Consider the following 21,772-nt stretch of genomic DNA (forward strand, 5'->3'; position numbering starts at 1 on the left):
ATTTTGAATAGTTTGTAAACTCGAAGGGCGAAGTTTAAGGATGAAGCGATCACAGTTTTGGTGGGTGGGGGCGGTGTTTACCGCCCTGATATTGGTTTTTCCACCCGCAGCTCTGGGACAGATATCTCCATGCCCCGATGTCTTCAGTTACAAGCGAGATGATACTGGAGTATTATTCGGAGAACTGCAAATACCCAACGTCACTATTGGGTCACATATGGACATTGCTGTTGTCTTTGAAGACAACCAAAAACCATGTAAGCAGAAATAAGATTTTATTTATTTATTTTAATTTTTATTTGGATTAACGTTAGTAAAATCAGTGGTATGCCTGGTATCATGACGTCATATAATAAATTATTTATATTCACTGATAAAGCCTGGTTAAAGCGAAACTGGTTGGAAGGAATTATTTATTATTTAACAGTATATTTTAAAGAGAACTTCGCTGCACCCAGTCAACAATTAACTATTATTTGAAGAGATAAACGATAATTGCATTGCCCTTTCTGGGCCTAGGAGTCAAAAGATATTTACATCTCCGAAATCAGTTTACAGCGAGTTAGTATTGTGAAATGGATTATTATATATGTACGAGTAGATCACACTTCAAGGAATTATCCTCGTTCAGAGATGTATTCCCAGAGAGTTAGTATTGTGAAGTGGATAATTATATATGTAGATAATACTTCAAGGAATTATCTTCGTTCAAAGATTTATTCCCAGAGAGTAAGTATTGTGAAATAGATAATTATATATCTCGACGAATTGAGGAACTAAGGCGATGCACTACGTCGTGTAATATTTTAAGTCTTGTGAAAAAGTGCCTTTTATTTTATTTTGTGGATGTTCAGGCATAAATATTTATTTTTTTTCCGATCATTTTATAAATAGCTTAATTTTCCACATTATACAATAAAATTATAACCGAAAATTGGTTCGTAAGTAGGAGATTTTGAACTTTAAGGCAGTTTTCATAGGCCTTATACATTATTTTTTTATGGGCTTATAAAAAGACTTATCTAAAAAATACTCGATTATTTCAAAGGCCAAGATGTATTCTACTGGCAGTATTTAATTAAAGCATCTGAAACATTTCTAGGCGACCAAATTTTCAAACCAAAAACACATGATTTTGCATTACTATGTAGTGCATCGCCTTAAGTATTTAACAATATTGTTCCTATATACATAAAGATGGTTGTTTTCATGTGGAAAAAATAAAAGACATTATAATTTTTGAATGAAATACTAGTGAAAATAAGCCGTAGTAGCATAGTGGTTGCGTATTCCTGACCAGCAATCAGAAGGTGCGGGTTCAATTCAAGTCGGCGACATTTATTTTTTTCCCGGAAGATTTATATTTGAGGTCAATCGAGTAATCAAAAAATATATTTGAAAATTATTCAAAGATTTGTACATTTTTGAAATGAATTAAAATGACCTTTGAAATTTCACGACGGATATACACACACGTAAATGTCAACTCCTTATCTTCACGTGACGCACAAAAAGTGAATTAATGCCGGATTTAATTTCTTTCGGACCGAGTTTATGAGGAAAGTTTTTAAGGAAAATGTTCACATATATTTGAGAAATATTTTAACGAAAAACGCGATATTGGAAGAAGTGGAATGCAAAAAACTCAGAAGAACCAGGATTAGCAGTACACAATGTAAAGCTGATACCAACGCTAAAAGTATCATAGTAGACTGAATGCGAGATTCTTTTGTATACTTACAGAGGGTGTAACAGAATTGTGCGACTCTTTTACTCTATAGTAAAACCAAGAATAACCGTAGTGAAAGACTGTTATAAATGTAATGAATCAGGTTAAGAACAGCACATTGACTGATGATGTTCTTTTGTGATTTCAGACTTCTGCAGATCACGGAGAGCTCGTTTCGCAAGATGAGAAAGATTCGATTGAAAAAGTAAGGAATGGCCAACCTATCAAATACACAGTGCAATTTGGGAGAACTGTACCAAAGGTCACTCTGATCAAGTATGACTCCCAGATTCTCTGCGAGGGGCCAGAAGGTAATTATTATTTATTTTTGACCATGGAAATAACAAACATTCATTGGCTAACCAACACTTCTGCCATAGGTCATCCCAAGTGGTTCTTAGCAGGCGGGTTCACGGGGTGAAGATTGTATACGTCTCGGCATCGGATGCATTCGCACACCTACTGCGTGGCGGGTCAAATCGGGAGAGACTGCTTTAGCGAGATTTTTTTATCTCTCCAGCATGACAGAATTCAAACGTCCTTTTCCTTCTCCAATCTTCCTCTCCTTTCTTTCTTTAAAAAACCCTGCACACATCATCCCCAAATCTGCCTTTTTCCATATGTCTGCATATTGATTATTTATTTATTTATTTATTCGAGACACAAACAGGATATTTATGAAAACATTAATTATGGTTTATAAAATAAAAAAGTACAATTATAAATATCCCTAGACTAATGTGTCTGCAGCATCACATTTGCACATTCACATAAGCAAACATGTAAAACAATAACAGTATTTATTATAAAAAACATAAAACTTAATTACAAAGATTGAAGCACATAATAAGTAGAAAAATTTAAAGAGTACATATTAAAAAAAAATTCTAAACCACTAAACAAGTTTTTTATTTATTTATTTTTCTTTTTTTTTTAAGTACAGAAATCGTGGAGATATTTCTTGAAACACGTTATATTATTTGCAAAAATATCTATGACAGTGTGTATATTAGCAAGATCATTGTATGATCGAGACATTCTAGACATAGGATTAAAATATCCAGTGTTATTGGCAAAAATTTCGGTCCAAAATATGTTCATATTTCTAGTATATTTGGGCCTAGCGTAAAAAGTGATTTGATTGACTAAGTTACTATTAACACGATTATTCACAATTTTGTAAAGCATTAAGAGGTCATTTATATTTCGTCTTTTAACTAAACTCTCTAATTTGAAATATGTAAGTCTTTGTTCATACCCATTTAGAAGATGGTAGACACCTGATCGATAAGACAAAATCCGTGTAAATTTTCTTTGGACAGATTCAAGTCGGAATATCTGTGTCGTGTAATGTGGATTCCAGACTGTTGACCCGTACTCAAGAACACTACGGATTAACGAATTGAATAGAATTATTAGGCTATTAGAGTTCTTGAACAGTTTAGTTGATCTTACAATAAAACCTAGTACTTTATTTGATTTATTTACAGTGTATTCTATGTGTTGGTTGAACGTTAGTTTGTTGTCGAATATAATTCCTAAATCTTTGATCGATTCAACTGTTTCCAGATTGTGACCACATATGCTATATGAGTATAGAGTTTTGTTGGTGTTCTTGGTGAAATTTATAACTTTGCACTTAGCTATATTCAATTCCATTTCATTGTCAATACACCAGGCAGATAATGTGTTAAGGTCTTGTTGTAAGAGTTCACAATCTTCCATAGATTTAATTGCTTTATATATCTTGAGGTCGTCAGCGTATAGAGAAAAATTACAGTGGAGTTTACATGTAAGGTCGTTGATGAAGATTAAGAAAAGCAAGGGTCCAAGGTGTGATCCTTGTGGAACGCCCGACGTAACTAATATTGAGGAAGAGTCAAAACCGTTAACAGTAACTAATTGACTTCTATTTGATAAATATGATTCTAACCAACGAAGCAGATTTCCGTGTATGCCGATTTTATCCAGTTTATTCATTAAGATAGGGTGACTAACTTTGTCGAAAGCCTTACTGAAATCGGTGTATACGGCATCTGCTTGTGTTTTATTATTCATTGATTTACACAGAAAGTCCATATACTCGATTAAATTAGTGTTTGTGGATCGTTTAGCTACAAAGCCATGTTTTAAGCCATTAATAATGATCTTATCTTGAAACATCTTGAAACAGAAACCTTCAGCGGGCTCACGAAGGAGTATATTGAAGACACAAAGCTGGAGACAACACTGGTGGCTGCCGCGGGCTCACAGTCAAACAACAATCCCCTCCATTTACCGATATCGTACAATATGCCAAAACTCATTGAAAATACACGTAAACACAGGTTAGTTGACTAGATTTATGTACACATTTTTATAGCGGTATTATTGAATTCCTGATGCCTGCTCACGTGTCCGCCTATGTATTCCTGATGCCTGATCACGTGTCTGCCCGTGTATTCCTGATGCCTGCTCACGTTTCCACCCGTGTATTCCTAATACCTGCCCACGTGTCCGCCCAAAGAGTATGGATGTCCGCGCGTGTATTCCTGATGCCTGCTCGTCCGCCCGAATTCCCCAAGCGCCATGTGCAAATTCTGTGCCGAAACACGCGGATCTGCCAGGACATCGACCAAATAATTGGTTTATCATATTTTACAAAGTATATCTCATACAACAATTTGATTCATAAATTTAATAAAATAAAATATGAAACAAAATACATAAATAAATTTTATAACCATGAGCTGGATTTCGAGCCCGCGTCCCGAGTCGGAAATCTAAACCTTTTGGCTACCGAGTTACGCGTCCCGAGTCAGGAATCTAAACCTTTTGGCTACCGAGTTACGCGTCCCGAGTCAGGAATCTAAACCTTTCAGCTACCGACTTATGCGTCCCGAGTGAGAAATCTAAACCTTTCGGCTACCAAATTACGCGTCCCGAGTCAGGAATCAAAACTTTTCGGCTACCGAGTTACGCGTTCCGAGTCAAGAATCAAAACCTTTCGGCTACCGAGTTACGCGTTCCGAATCAGGAATCGTAACCTTTCGGCTACCGAGTCGTTCGTGTTCCTTGTCCACATTAAAATAGTGGTTTTTCGCAATTTTAGATCCAGTGGATCCTCAAACCCCTGTGGAAAGCCAATGATCTCAAGGCCCTTCGTGGTGGGAGGAATGCAGACGGCACCTGGAGACTGGCCCTTGCTGGTGACGGTAAACCTCAAAAGGGGTAGAGAATACTTGTGTACCGGCACTCTCGTCTCCCCCAGTGTCGTCATAACAGGTAACCTACTAACTAAAAGGAGTAACTAAATCAGGGTTTGAATCGCTTAATACATTATCACGATATAATGTGTTCACTATCGAACTAGTTAATAGTAGAATGGATGCACCTGACTTAACAAAGCTAGTAACGTTCCAAGTACCAAATCGTACAAATCGACTTCTCGAGTTGTTCTTTGCTTTTTCATTGAAAATAAACTGTTTCATTCATTCCCCAGCCCAAAGACCCAACCTAAAGTAACTAACTTTTTATGTTATATTTACCGCATTATCACTTTTCTATTAATTTTGATGTGTGCAATTTAGTCCAGGAAGATATTTTATTTTTTATTTTTTTTTATTGGGTACAATATTTTTTACAATTCAGGTTTTCCAGTAATGTAGGCCTCACTGGGTGGCTTGCCCGTGCTGAGGCCTTCATTTTATAATATGAAATATAAACTACATAATACATTTAATGAGAAAATAATACATTTAAAATTAAAAATACATAATACATAATAATATATTTAAAATTTTAAAAAAAATACATTGAAAATAATCTTGTGTGTTTGTGAGTGATGTGTGTTTATATTGGTTTTGTGTGTTACGTGAAGGTTTCATTTGTATTTTATGCTATGAAATTTTGGTAATATTGTCTTTTTGTTCTTTAATCCATTTTGTAATTTTGTGTGTGAATTTATTTTTACTTTCCTCAATTTTAATTTCAAGTTTTAAACTGTTGAAAGCTTTTATTGCATGGTATTGGTAGTGTCTTTGTCCAAAGCTTGAATTTACTGTCGGAGTTTTTATGTTTTCTTTGTACGCTTGTCTAACTGGTCTGTTAGTGTTATTTTGTGTATGTTGAAATTTAGGTCGGGCTCTCGGGACAGCCTGACGTGTTCTTCGTCGGTCTCACTATCCTTCCCTAATTTATAGGGATATTTAATATATTCCGCCGTTAAAAATACACGTAAATGTGCCTTATTGTCTGTCAGTTACGTTAGTGCAGATATAATAATTTTACGGTGACAGGTGTGGAAGAATTACGAGTTTAAGAATAATTAGCAAGATTGTTTATCCCAAGGGATAGTGTAATTCAGTGTTTGTGAGCCCGAGTCCGGAATTTTTACCAGATGTGGACATCTCATCGGCGGTCGCAGCAACCTACCCGTGTCTCTCGTCACCCCGTACCGATACGTCAACCCCCGGTGCCGCAAAAAAAATGCAGTGTCAGTGAGCCCGAGTTTGGCATTTGATAATTTCTACCAGATGTGGAGACCTCATCGACCGTCACATACCGATATTTCCACCCCCGCTGCCGCCACCATGCTTGCCGTTACCTTTACCGGCTCCGTTATAGACGTCTGTCGGCTATACGACCTGTCCGTGGGTCGGTCACTGATTCGCTCACGACCATCGCCCCTACAAGATGACCCATAAAAAACAATCATCTGGCAATTTCTACACCCCCGCTGCACCGCCCCGTGCCCCTACGCCCTAGGAAGGACGAAATCAAAATGAAGCCGCGTCTTTTGTCTTCTGCCAATATGAACTAGTACAAACAATTATGCAGTGATTAGTGTATTGTTATAGTGATTATAATACTTTTTGTTTTAGAATTAAGTTTTTTTCATTTGGACATCTGGAATAGTTTTGATGGCGTTAGGATTATGTTAAATATTATACTAATTTGTATGTTAGTGATTTATACCTAAGTATCATTATGTTAGACTAGATAAGCAGTTTGTAGAAGGGAATGGCCGACACAGGTGTCGATGAGGCTCGCTATCCATCACATCGCCAACCCTTCGGTGGCGCAAAGAGGAGGAAGGAACTCGAACAATGTCGAATTGGTACGTGGAATATTAGAGGAGGTATGGAAAGAAAGATGAATGAATTGTGTGACACGATGGTTAGCAAATGTTTGGACATACTTTGTGTAACAGAGAGTATGAAAAAAGGGAGCGGTACAATGCAGCATAACGATAGGCTCGTCATTTGGTCTGGGAGACCAGATACAGAGAGGGCGTGTCAGGGTGTTGCAGCACTACTGTCTCCCAGAATGATTAAATGTATGTTGCAGTATGAATGTGTAAGTCCGAGAATAATGTGGATTAGGTTCAAAATCGGTTTGACAAGGGTGTTTCTTGTTGTTTGTTATGCCCCTGTCAATTCTGAGAGTGACGAAGAGAAAGATGATTTTTGGACTGGTGTGAATGATGTGATGAGACTGAAAAATATTAATGAAAGGATTATAATGGCAGGCGATTTGAATGGGTGGGTAGGAATTAGACGTGACGGATTTGAATCGGCCTTAGGTATGTTTGGGGATAAAAGAACGAATGACAACGGGAACAGAATACTTGAAGTATGTTTAGAGTGGAACCTTTTTGTGTCCAATACTTTTTTCGATCATAAAGGTATCCACCAATATACGTGGGAAAGAGGAAATGAGAGGTCAATTATCGATTTTGTAGTAATTGACTCTAGGTTGAGAGCCGTTACCGAGGACACGAGAGTTTTCAGAGGGGCAGAGGTTGAAACTGACCACTTTCTGGTGGTGTCGAGAGTAAACCTCTTTCGCGGTTGGCGCTCTAAAGTGAAAACGGTACTAACTCCAACAAGAATCAAAATAGAAAAACTACAAAACGATAATGAGAGGAGTAAGTATGTGAATTGTGCAGAGATGAGATTGAATGAGAAAAAAATGGATGGTCTAAGCATAGACGAAACATGGAACCACATAAAAGTGAGTCTTTGTGAATCTGCTAGAGAGGTGTGTGGAATAAGTACGCAAGGTAGAAAGAAAGGTGATGCATGGTGGGATGATGATATTAAAGCACTGGTCTCAGAGAAGAAGAAAGCATGGTTATGTCTGATTGCGGCTGGCAGTGCTTCCAGCGAAGAGAAGGATCGAGCGAAAGAAGTATATAAGGAATGTAAGAAAAAAGTAAGAGTTGGAGTGAAAGAACGAAAGAAACGCCTGGAAGAGGAAGAAGGAATGAAAATGACAAACCATTTCCAAGAAAACATTAAGTTGTTTTGGAAGGAAGTCAAAAGGTCCCGGTGTGGCCCTGAAACCGGAAGCATGAAAGTAATAAAATCGAAAAATGGAAAAATGTTGACGAATGAGGAAAAAATAAAAGAGAGATGGATGAAGTATTTCGAGGAAGTCTTTGAAAGCGAAGTGAGTGACAGTGATTCTAGCGGCGAATCAGATATGAACGATGATGGACTGAATGTTACCGAAATTAGCATGGATGAGATAGAAAGATCAATTAAGTGTATGAAGAATGGTAAGGCTGTCGGTTTCGACAATATTGCTGCTGAATATTTTAAAGGAGGTAGCCGTATAATTCTCACATGGTTGTGCAATCTTTTTAACCAATGTTTAAAGGAAGGTTACACGCCTTTAGATTGGAGAAGAGCAGTGATCATGCCATTATACAAAGGTAAAGGGTCACGTATGGAATGTGGGAATCATAGGGCTATTAGCCTGCTAAGTTCAGTTGGCAAGCTGTATGGTAGAATTTTGATTGAAAGGGTAAGAAAGGAAACAAAGGATAAAATATGGGATGTGCAAGGTGCTTTTATGAGTGGAAGGGGGTGCATGGACCAGATCTTCTCATTGCGTATGCTCACCGAGAAGTTTCTGGCAAAAAACCAGAAACTTTTCTGTGCCTTTGTAGATCTACAAAAAGCATACGACCGAGTCGACAGGAAAAAGCTATGGAAGGTGTTGTCCAAGTATGGAGTGAATGCGAATCTAACTCAGGCAATTGCGTCTCTATATGAGGGAAGCGTTGCATGTGTTAGGGTGAACGGTGGTTTTACGGGGTGGTTTGATATCACAAAAGGTGTTAAACAAGGCTGCGTAATGTCACCGTGGTTATTCAATCTATACATGGATAATTGTATGCAAGAATTGAAAGATGTGGGATTGGGCGCGAATTTGAGTAATCTGAAAGTATGTTGCCTGTTGTATGCTGATGATGCGGTGCTGATTGCTAATAGTATGGATGATCTGCAGTCTCTCGTGTCTAGGATGAACGAAGTATGCGTGAAGAATGAGTTAATGATGAATGTAAGTAAGTCTAAAGTAATGGTGTTTGAAAGAGAAAGTACGAAAACAGTGTGTAATATAGCTGTGAATGAGGAATACTTGGAGCAGGTGGATGAATTTGTGTATTTAGGAAGCATGTTTACGAGTGATGGGAAGGCTGACAGAGATATTGAAAGAAGAGTAAATGCAGGTAACTCCATTAATGGAGGACTGAACGCAGTTGGCGCTAACAAAAAATTGTCCAAAGAAGCGAAGTTAGCAGTCCACAATGGAGTGCTGGTACCTACCCTGATGCACGGAAGTGAGGCATGGAACTGGCAAAGAAAGGATGAAAGTAGATTGAATGCTGTTGAAATGAGATCCCTGAGGCGTATGTGTGGTAAAACCATGTATGATCGTGTGAGGAATGTGGATATCCGCAAAGAGTGCAAGGCTGATGTAAGCGTAATGAGTAAGATCAAGAAAGGGACGCTTAGATGGTTTGGGCATGTAGAGCGAATGAGCGAAGAAAGGAGTGTAAGGAGAATATACGATGCAAATGTGAATGGTAGCAGAAGTCGGGGGCGCCCGAGGAAGACATGGCACGACCAAGTGAATCAGATACTTGAGTCGGGCCATGTCAAGAGTCAGAACAATAGAAGAGTATGTATGAGACGATGTATGAATGTGAATGAGGCAAGGAGTGTGTGCCAAGACAGAGTTGTTTGGCGGTCCGTCCTCTCTGCCTACCCCTGCGGGGAAACGGCGTGATGGTTAGTTAGTTAGTTAGTTAGTTGAAATTTATTTTTTTTGTCAAAAATTTAGTTTAGTAGTGTTTTAACGTATAGTTATATACGTATAATTATAATATAATATACCTATAATTAATCACTATAGGTATATTATATTTAACGTATAATATACCTATAGTGATTAATTTTTTGGTACTGTGTTCTGTTACGCTACCTCCTTCTTTAGTCAACTTTTTGGAGAGCATTACAGTGTCCATTATAAGGGAAGATATATAATCGAAGTCTGTGGTAAAGTGTGTGCTTGAGGATGTATAGATGCGATACCACGTTGACAGCTCTAATCCTCGAAGAGCTAATATTACTGTATAATCTTAAATGGTTTTCTGCGTTGAATTTACCGGGTATTAAGAACTATTGAATTTGGCCCATCATTCTTATCAATAAACACGACGAAGCTAAGCTCAATTTCAATTCCCAAGGGCGTACTACTGCATTCTTCCAAGTTTCAAATTTACAGTGCGCAGCTAATTTACAAAATACACTCCCCTTGGTATGGTGCAAATCTCTAACAATTGATGATGATAACTTTTGGCCATTACACATCGTTGGTAACTCATATTCTACGCTAGCTGATGTGTCTATGCCTATATGCCTCTGTTGAAGTATAATGCTGTACTTATTATACACTTCAGCAATGCACATTTTAACCAGGCCTCTGAATAATAACTTTTCTTTTTCTTCTTCATTTGATTTTATTTACTTTTGTTTTATTTGCTTATATTATATCGCTTATCTTATCTTTTTTTATATTTTGGTAGAAAGCAATCACTTTGTGGTTTAACATTTTAATGAAATAAAAACAATATTTTTTTGTTTAAAACCACGAATTTTTATTAATTTTAAGACCGACCGGTTTCGCTACACTCGAGCATCGTCAGGGTACAAAATTAAACTAATCAATAATACAAAATGTGTCATTATATATACATACAGAGGGAGATAGAAAGTAAAACCAAAATGAAACAACAATATATTAAAAGAAAACAATTAGTGTATATAAATATTATAATAATAGAGAATAGGCATTAATAATTGTAAGGTGATTAAGGGATACTGGGAATTTTACAGTTTACAGGGAATATTCCCAGTATTGGGCTTTTTGACAAATCTAATTGATTATTCAGAATTAAACTTTTGGTTTTAGTGGCTTTCTTAATTTCTAGTGCTTCTAGGTTATTCAATTTGTTACTATGGTCTTTTCTATGGAGAATCTTAGCACCGGTGCTTTTATTGAAGGTATGATCTTTTTCAATAAGATGATTGGCAATCTCTGAAAAGCCATTGCTATTTAGGCATCTAAGATGTTCTTTAATCCTAATGTTGACATTGCGCATTGTCTTCCCGATATAAAACGCTGGACAATTGTTACAATTTAATTTTTTAATTCCTGCATGACTAAGTGTGTCATCTTTATCTTTAGAATTGACTAAAAATTTACCTAAATTGTTGTTGGTATAAAACGCCATATCTTATCATTTTTATTTTCTTTCTTACTTATATTATTTGTACCACGACTGTCAATAACTATCCTTATTTGACAAACTATCACACATCAAAAATATATGTTTCAGTGGCTCAATGCGTCCACGATGGAACGAATAAAAGAGAAGCAAAGGATATGTTACTAGAATTCGGAGTTTACGACAGAATTAACAAAATAGAGACTGTCCAGAGAAACGTTCGAAGCATAGAGTTACCCGGAGTCCATAAAGTGACCAGCCCACCTATACATGACCTGGCGGCCTTGGTGACCGATAGACCTGTTAAATACTCACACTCCATCATCCCCGTGTGCTTATGGTCGGGTGCCAGGGACTTGCTGAAAATTACTAGGGAAAGAGGTTCAGTAAGTAATATTAATATATAATAATAATTGACATTAGACATTCGTGACATTAGATGTGACCTGGCAGCGTCAACTTGATCGACCTTTGACTTACTCACCATCACATGCGATCTGCTTATGGTCGCGTCTTGATATTTATCAGGAAAAGAACACGTGTTCCCGATATATTCAAAATAACTTATATTTTATCAAGAAGTTAAAATGCTGTCATATTTAACAAGTATATTATGATTTGTCAGAAATTCGGAATACGGTTTACGACGGTTCTTATAATATTCGGTCGAAAAATAAAATAATATCAAACTATGCATAAAACAAACGTGTTGGCAGTTTTTTTACTCATTTTTGGCATTTTTGATGAGTACAAAAAATGCCATCATGAAGATGGTCACTGGCCACTGCCTGTAGACGTCGGTAAATTTGATACCGCAACGTTTGCCTGCTACCAACTTAGTAGTGAGTCATCACACACCCTAAAACCCTACATATGCACTTCATCTCTACAGGAGGGGTTTAAGGAAATTCTTTAACCCTTGAAATATAATCACATACCGAATGGTTTTAAAGATAATAATACGTCCCAGAGACGTATCCAACGACACTTATATAAAGTGTGAATTATATATTTATTTTTAGGTATATTTTAGGTTTTACGTTTATTATAATACATAATTATTTTATGTATTATTGTAATGAAATAAACCCATATTTTGTACTTATATTTATGAATAAGAAAAAAATTTACCTCGAAACATAAAAAAAATCTTTTAAATCAACAAAAAATGTTTCATTTTTGTAATAGGTCCATTTTATATAACTATTAGTCTTGATTTGTTATTTTTGGCAATATTCACTATTACTAAATGCTTATCAGTCTTTTTATATGACTATAATAGTATAGTTATACTTGGGAACAAAGACGAGTTATTGACTTTGTCGATCGACTGTAGTAGGATATATCCATATCTAGGTATATAGCCACGTCCTACGTTAGCTCCGGCTGACGACTGAATTGGCTGACACTGACAAGACGCTACGTGTTGTAATTAAAACGAGACAGCAATCTTTTAAAGCCGTCTACATCCCGCGGACGTATTATCTTTCTAGGGTTAACAATATTAACTTTCATGTATTGCAGGTGGTTGCCTGGGAAAAGGGAGAAGATGACAATGATCCGCAACTTGTAAAGTTGCCCATTGTCCCGTTTAACTCTTGCACAGAGTCTCACAAACACTTTGCAAATATTATCGAAGGCAAGCAATATTGTGCTAGTACGTTTGTTTTATACTTTTATCAAGTAAGTTTCCCAAGATAACATGATAGTGTTTACCGTTTTTTTTAGTGATTTCTCAGGGGAGAGGAATATACAAACTAAAATTCACATAATATATTATAATAAAACAAATATGAAACTTTTTTGAACTTTAATTTAATTTTACTACGGTAATTATTACGACCGGTTTCAGCTCGTTAAAGCCATCTTCAGACTGGTACTATTTTTTTAATTTTTTTTTATTATTTAATAAATGTTTACATGTTACATTTTTTTAACTACCATACTAGGCTAGTGCCCTAATTCTTAGTCTACGGTTAATATACGTAACATATGGGGGAGGGAGAGAGGTGGTCTACAAGGGTTTTTGATCAATAATATAATTAATTAATCAATTATATCACTAATTAATATAATTGATTAAAAACCATGTAGACTACACCTCTCCCTCCCACATATGTTACGTATATTAACCGTAGACTAAGAATAATTTATACCAGTCTGAAGATGGCTTTAACGAAGATGGCGTAGAAGTTAAACCGAGAAAATCATTCAACATTTAAATATAATAATAAGGGTGCATATAAATCATCCCTACTCTCACTGGAAACTATTCAAAAAATACTAATAAAAATCATCTTAAAAAAGCCATATTACTACCCAACTATAAATGTTTTTCAAGATTTCCCGGTTCCCCCACTTACAAAAATTTATTACAAAATTGCACTTCTACAAATACATAAAGATTTCTTTAGTAAAAATAATTTACCACAATTGAATATTAGCAAAAGAATAATATCTGTTGGAGGACTAACCGTGCCACTAGCACGAACCACAACAGCACAACATCACTATATATTCAAGGGTGTAAAATTATTTAATAAATAACCCCTTGATATACGATCGGAAGAAAACTACGAAAAATATAAAAAAAAAATTAAATTAAAATACTCTTGTACCACCTCATAACTTTACGTATTGTTTAGAAATATGTTTAAGCCTTTTAAATTCTTTGAATCATTTATTAACTAACCTATATTTTTATTACTTTTATTGTTATTTTTTGTGTTATTTTTTGTTTTATTACTAATATTTTTTGTTTAATTTAAACAAATGTAAAAATATTTTTGTTGTCCTCTCCTAAACACAAGCAGCTGCTTTATTAGGAGAGTGATTGATATATTGGTGTTTATATTGTTAAAAAATTGTAACCTTGTTTATATGTTTCAATAAAATAAAAAATAAATAAAAAATAATATAATCAAGATATAATATAACAACCAACGCACAAATTGCTTTTCGCAATTTTAAAATCGTTTATAATAAAGTTATTTAATTCGTTTACAGGAGGTGATGGACGCTCCGGTATCTGTAGCTTGGACTCCGGTGCAGAAATGTTCTTCTTTAGAAACTCTCACTGGGAACTGAAGGGAATCTTGTCTTTTGGCGTTAAATCTGCTGAAAACACGTGTGACCTGAACGAACATGTGATATTTACCGATGTGACGCACCCCGACTATAATTTTTGGATTACTGGCATTATTGCACTATCTGAACCTGAACCTGAAGAAGAAGAAGAAGAAGATTCTTATTAAATTAGTTTGACAAGGTAAGTCTTCTTGAATTTACTATATTGGATAACCAACACCTCTGCCATAGGTCACTCCAAGTGGTTCGCTACGTTTGGTGAATAGCAGGAGTGCATGGGTTCATCGGGGGAGGTGTGTTCAGGATGCGCCTACCGACTAGCTACTGGATCGAGAGAGGTTGGTTTGGGGAGACCTTTTGACCTCTGCAACTGATATCTCTTGACCCATCGCCTTTCTCTCCTACATAACCTCCAACAAAGCATCGCCAAAGATGACGTAAATAAGACAGTACAAATGAATCCATACGAAACATGAAATAAGAACAAGACACAGACAATAAAAAGATAACGGTCATAACCAGGAATCGAACCCAGGATCTCTTGTCTTACAGATACGTATGTTTTATGTTTGCACTAAAATTTGGTTTTATGTTTGTGGTAATCTTGTCGGTGGGCACGCGGCTTTATATAAATAAAAATCGGATATTTTTAAACGGGACACTATTTAAGTTACAAACAAATTCCTTACCACTTATTAATTATTTAAAAATATAATAAGGTCTTAAATGCCGAGTGGTTAGAGGCGTTGTCCCAGTAAAACAGAGATCTGATGTTTAATTCCCAGTTGAGTCAGTTACCTTTTTATATTTCTGTGATCTGTTTCATGTTTTGTTTAGATTTATTAATTTCTTTTCCGATTTTATGTCCGGGTTAAATCTTCCCCATAGGAAAAACTAAACCCTTCCACACACTTTTCCACAAATGATCAACTAGTCAATCAACATTATGCAAGTGCATTATATAAGCATAATAAATACAAAACAATACAAGAACAACCCGTCAACTCACCAGAGATCAAATGGGAAAATAATTCACCGACTCCAGATATTTTCATATCAGAGGGTTCGGCTCGGTAGAACTCCTAACAGGGCCTATAAATCCTACTGATCCCTCAAGATAAATATTTAAAAAATCTTTCGTTATCCTACATGCATTCATACTATTTTTATTTATTTATTTATCTTCTTAAATATACAATTATCTATAATACATTACTATGAAAAATCCAAACAAAATCGTGGAGCGTGTCAAAAACGCGATACATAATCTTTGGAAAAAATGCCCCCCTTCGTGAGAAATTACAATTATTTGAAAATAAATTAATCTAATTTTTTCATATTATCTCAGGGGTAACCCCTCAGGGCTTATGTCGTCTTTGGAGATGCTGTGTGAAGGGTCTTTTTATGGAAAGAAATGAAAGAAAGTTCTGGGAAGGAAAAAGGTATGAGGGGTGGGTCAATCTGTCCAGGAGGGATGGACATATGAATCCATCCATCCCAATGCTGCGCACAGCGATGTGTCCAGAGAAAGACCTGCTGGAGAGATCAATAGGCCCCCTTCTAGTTTCTCAAACGCATGCGTTTACCAGATGGGTTATCGTATCCGCCGCAAGATAAACCTAACCCATAACCCCCGATGAAAGAAGAAAAACACTGTACATATATGTAAATATAATACGATGTTAAATATATGTATATTAAATTATATTTCATGGTCCTCCTCTCCTGTGTTGAGGCGGATTGAATTTATTCATTTCTGTTTTATTAGTTTTCTATGTCGTTTTTAATGTTTTTTTTTTATTTCTTCTAACACAGCAAACTTATTTTGTGGCACCATTTTAATTGATATTAATAAAATACTTAGTTTTTACCACTTTTATTGTTTATAAATACCAACATGTTTCATGAGCAACGCTCACTTCTTCAGGGTTTTAATAATACTAATTATAAATAATAGACAAAGACAATGGTGTCAATAGAGAAAAAATAGACATAGACAATGGTGTCACTAAAAAATAATAGACATAGACAATGGTGTCAATAGAGAAATAATAGACATAGACAATGGTATCAATAAAAAATAACAGACATAGACAATGGCAACAATGAAAAGATGAGAATAGATAGGGGAAAGAGAGGCAATATGGAACAATTTACAAAAGGAATAGGTTTAATATTGGGTCATTTAAAAATAATTTTTGATTGTTAATAATATTCAATTTTGCATTCACACTCTTTCTAATCTCTAAAATTTCTAGTTTATCCAAATGAATGCCATTGACATTACAATTTATTAATTCTATTCCACTATTGAAGTTAAAGGTATGACTAGTTTCCAACAAATGGTTGGCAAACTCCGAGAAACTGTTATTGTTTAAAGATTTCATGTTCTTTAATCCTTATTTCAAAGTTTCTCGAAGTTTTACCTATATAAAAGAAACCACAATCATTACACTTCAATTTATATATTCCAGATTTTTTCTTTTTTGAATATCTATCTTTATTATTTACTGTGTAATTTTTGAGTTTGTCATTTGCATAAAATACAGGAAAAATTAGAAATTTTATTATCAAAATACATAATTTTCCTCCATTTTTTCTTTTTCTCATCCTTTTGTACAGGTATATTTTTGGCATCGGACCAGGCGCCAAAAATAGATGTGGAAGGGACAAGCTCCCCCCCGCGAGCAGACCCACGCTTCAGTTCCCCGAGAGACGCGTAGCAAGCAACATGCTAGACTAGCTCGTAATTAGCATTTTACCACCAAACCAGCCCATAATATGGATCGGCGTGCCTAAGTTATAATGTGCCGCGTCTCGAAACTCAGTTCGTCAGGACAAGCACCAGCTGCCCCCCTTTATATTTTCTCATATTTTTGTATATGTATGATTTAAGGAATTTATTCTTATATTTTTTGTATCAAGAATGTTTTCATTTAAATTGGTGTTTCCCCTATCCATTCTCAACTTTTCATTGTTGCCATTGTCTATGTCTATTATTTTTTAATGACACCATTGTCTATGTCTATTTTTTCTCTATTGACACCATTGCCTATGTCTATTATTTCTCTATTGACACCATTGTCTATGTCTATTATTTATAATTAGTATTATAAAAACCCCGAAGAAGTGAGCGTTGCTCATGAAACATGTTGGTATTTATAAACAATAAAAGAGGAAAAAAATAAGTTTTTTATTAATTTCAGTTTTTTCATTAATCTCTTTCAGCCAGATTTTTATTCTTGATTTGTAATCATTCAAATTTTCTATTCGCTTTATATCAGGGGGAAGGATGTTGTGGAGTTTCATCGCAAAATAAATACGATTTCTTTGTCCGAATGTGGTTTTATGACCTGAAATATTTTTGATGTCATTGTTATTTGACCTTGATTGATTGAGTATTTCTGTTTACAGGATCAGCTGCTGGAAGATGTGGGGTTTGACAGGGATGCGCCGTTTATGGGACGAATGAGACTAGAATCTGAATAAATCTTGTATTTAGACCTTATACAATTGTGCTATAATGGTTTAGCCTTGACCATTATTTAATATTCACCCCCACATTGTGACACCCCCAAGATGCAAGAAAGATAAATCACGAGCCATTATTTGAATGATAAAAATTTTGTCGCCAACATTGTTCATCCATACTAATACTAATAGCATCTTCAGCGCTCTTTTTATCTATAAACCAAACGCATAACTTTAATTGGCTTTGTCGCTTTGGACTACCAAGAACTTTGAACTATCTTGCAAGCGACAATCGGTAGGGTTGATTTTTCGTATTATCTACGATGTACCCCACGTAAATAACTTGAATTAAATGCATTTAGAACCGAGTAACCAAGTGTTATTTGTTTCAATGGTTACAATAAAGTATTTCTGACGAACTTTAAAATTTTATACTTCCATTTCTAACAAAAATCTGTTTTCTTTGTGATTAGAATAAATAGGTAGAAACGTCTTATAAAACTTGAACTAAAGCACTGTGGAGTGTGGGTGGTACGGTATGCTATTTGTATTTTATTCTTATTATTTATTTATTTTTTATTATTGTAGAAAGCAATCACTTTGTGGTTTGACATATTTAATAAAATAAAATATTTTTGTTTTAAAACCACGAGTTTTTAATAATTTTTAGAACCGACCGGTTTCGCTTTACTCAAGCATCTTCAGGGTACAAACTATTACTAGTAATTACTGATCGGTTCTAAAAATTATTAAAAACTCGTGGTTTTAAAACAAAAATATTTTATTTTATTAAATTATTTTTTACCCTAGATTGAGGGCAAAACCTAAACAAAAAATAGTCGCCATTATTTTGTAACCATCTTCCCATCTTGCGGTTTGTTAAAATTGCAAGGAAAGGATCTACTTTAATTAATCATATATTTTTTTGTATTTTGCTACACCTTTTTTGCGAGAATCACCTCAAAGGTTAGCCATAATAATAATGTGTTGTTCCAAAATACTAAATTTAAAAATGGATGTGTGTTTTTTTTTAAATAAAATAATACTAACAAAGGAAATAAGACGACAGTTTTTGGTAAATAACAATTTCCCCAATAAGATGGAGAATATTTTATCATTTGAATTAGTAAATAAATAGGGTTGGGGCAGTAGGAAAAACTTGAAAATGTATTATTTACCTCTCTATAATAAATTGAACATTTAATTTTTCAATAAACTTCAAAATAGTTAGATTTTATAAAACATTATTTTTCAAACCCAAGACTCGGGCTTTTATTCACTAGTGGAGGGTCTGTTTAAGGAAAGGAATCAGTAGAGTAAGTTCTAAGAAAGAAATACATAATGAGGGATGGGTATGAATCTGAGCATCACAAGTACTTACAAACCTCAATTAAAGAAAGTTAAAAACATACTTGTTTGGACGCGATGTCTACTGTTGATATAATCATTGGTATTATTTATTTATTTACGCCTATTAAGACTTGAACATAATATATTTATTTATTTATCACACGCCCTGGTGGGCTTTTTTTTAAAAAAAATACAAGCATTTTGTATCAGAGTAAACACTTAAAAATTAATACAATAAAGAAGAATGTAAGCATAATGGCGAAAATGAATCCTCACGCATATAATTGAATTTATAAGATTCAACAAAACAAAATAGTAGAAGCGGAGAAGTTATGTGGGTACATAGGTCTATTTGTGTCTAGAAGAATAAAAGTGATAGAATATACAACATTTATACTGATTAGTTTTCAAATGAAATATATCACCCAGATCAGAATATTTGTTTCCGAGATTGTGAAGTCTCGGAATCGGAGAATTTTGGTAAGCTAGTGTCCTGGTGTTATTGAAGTAAAAAGGTAAGAAATATCGGCATGATTTTTTGGGAACATGGATATTGATACATTGAAGTAATTCGGGACTGTCAATTTTAAAATGTAGTATTCTTTGTAACAGTATTAAATCTGTGCTTATCTTCTTTCTGAAAGTTTCAATAGAGACATTTTATCCAAGAAGTAATTGTAATTTATGTTTTGTATAAGAATATGCAATTTATAATTTATAAACCTTAGAAACTTCCGCTGAATCTTTTCAATGTTATCTGAATGAATATTGAAAAATGTAGACCATAACGTAGAAATTACAGTCATAAATAGTGCAGAAAATGACTGTTTAAAACCCTTTAAAAAAATATAGTTGAATTTGATCCACACTGTATGTAGGTACAAAATATAAATATAAAAAATCCAAAATATTTTTTTTCTTTCAGCCGACAAAATACTGTAATACTATCAATTTAAATAGCTTTATCAAAGTATTCCCCTACTTGATGCAAAAAACTTCAATAAGGTATGCTTATATAATGAAATTGATGTCCTCAATATATCAACAACATCGGAGTATTTGTTTCCTAGCTGTTGAATCCGTCGCATAGGAGTGTGATATTGAGACGTTGATATAGAATTGCTACAATAATATGGTAGGTACTGTCTTGTAATCGACCTGCTTGGAGTATGAAACGAGATTACATATATTAAATCAGGGGTATCAAACATTGAATTAATGATTTTATACAAAGAGGTTAAATCGGAAATGATTCTACGATCACATAATTTTATTAAAAAAGTACGTTATCGTAATTTAGGTTTTCTTTAGGAATGCCCATATTATTATATTATCTTCTTCAATGATTAAATTAATATTACAATAAGGTCAAACGACTTCCATAATTATTCTTTATATCTTATATTCTTTAAATAGTATAAAACAAAGTCGTTAAAAGTCTTCCTACGACGCCGGGTACACAGTTAGTAAATATTAAATATATAAAAGTGTGTGCTGGCAAAACTCGAAAAGTAGTCGATCGATATCGCTGAAAATTTCAAAGTTTGTTCTAATTAGTGCCAAAATTGGTTAAAAAGAGGTTTGAATAATAGAAGAAGTCAGTAACGACAGAGGAATACTTACTCAATGTCTCTGCACTGGAATGAGATATGAGTCGAATTAAAGTCGATATTATGTAATTTTTTAAGAGTAACAATGTGGATTTCACAATACTACGTGAAGTGAATGGTGTAAAATGTCAGGGACGCCCGAAAAAGACTTGTGGTAAAATGTGGCGTACGTGATGAACGAAGAAAGACGAATAAGTGGAATGTGGCGTAAGTGATGAACGAAGAAAGAGGAATAAGTGGAATGTGGCGTAAGTGATAAACGAAGAAAGACGAATAAGTGGAATGTGGCGTAAGTGATGAACGAAGAAAGAGGAATAAGTGGAATGTGGCGTAAGTGATAAACAAAGAAAGACGAATAAGTGGAATGTGGCGTAAGTGATGAACAAAGAAAGACGAATAAGTGGAATGTGGCGTAAGTGATAAACGAAGAAAGACGAATAAGTGGAATGTGACGTAAGTGATGAACAAAGAAAGACGAATAAGTGGAATGTGGCGTAAGTGATGAACGAAGAAAGACGAATAAGTGGAATGTGGCGTAAGTGATAAACGAAGAAAGACGAACAAGTGGAATGTGGCGTTAGTGATGAACAAAGAAAGACGAATAAGTGGAATGTGGCGTAAGTGATGAACGAAGAAAGAGGAATAAGTAGAATGTGGCGTAAGTGATGAACGAAGAAAGACGAATAAGTGGAATGTGGCGTAAGTGATGAACGAAGAAAGAAGAATAAGTAGATTGTGGCATAAGTGATGAACTAAGAAAGAAGAATAAGTAGATTGTGGCATAAGTGATGAACTAAGAAAGAAGAATAAGTAGATTGTGGCATAAGTGATGAACTAAGAAAGAAGAATAAGTAGATTGTGGCATAAGTGATGAACTAAGAAAGAAGAATAAGTAGATTGTGGCATAAGTGATGAACGAAGAAAGAGGAATAAGTAGATTGTGGCGTAAGTGATGAACTAAGAAAG

The 21,772-nt window shown here is 34.8% G+C and overlaps 1 protein-coding gene across 1 annotated transcript; it reads left to right on the plus strand.

Moving 5' to 3' along the window:
* Window positions 1-633: 633 nt before the first annotated feature.
* Window positions 634-17,864, plus strand: LOC149409503 (chymotrypsin-like protease CTRL-1). Its single transcript, XM_089649439.1, has 8 exons — window positions 634-648; window positions 1,878-2,040; window positions 3,903-4,056; window positions 4,821-4,993; window positions 11,400-11,674; window positions 12,813-12,945; window positions 14,295-14,434; window positions 17,790-17,864. Exons 1-8 carry the CDS (start codon window positions 634-636, stop codon window positions 17,862-17,864), a joined length of 1,128 nt encoding a protein of 375 aa, XP_089505565.1.
* Window positions 17,865-21,772: the final 3,908 nt, after the last annotated feature.

This window comes from Hesperophylax consimilis, chromosome 30 (genome assembly GCF_061612785.1).
Source record: "Hesperophylax consimilis isolate HC1 chromosome 30, BYU_Hcon_1.0, whole genome shotgun sequence".
Lineage (NCBI taxonomy): Eukaryota > Metazoa > Arthropoda > Insecta > Trichoptera > Limnephilidae > Hesperophylax > Hesperophylax consimilis.

Bases quoted from the DNA above. Each gene is read 5' to 3' on its own strand.
- LOC149409503 (XM_089649439.1), top strand. The intron at 4,057-4,820 runs GTTAGTTGACTA...TCGCAATTTTAG, and splicing joins GAAAATACACGTAAACACAG to ATCCAGTGGATCCTCAAACC. The intron at 14,435-17,789 runs GTGATATTTACC...TTCTGTTTACAG, and splicing joins CGTGTGACCTGAACGAACAT to GATCAGCTGCTGGAAGATGT.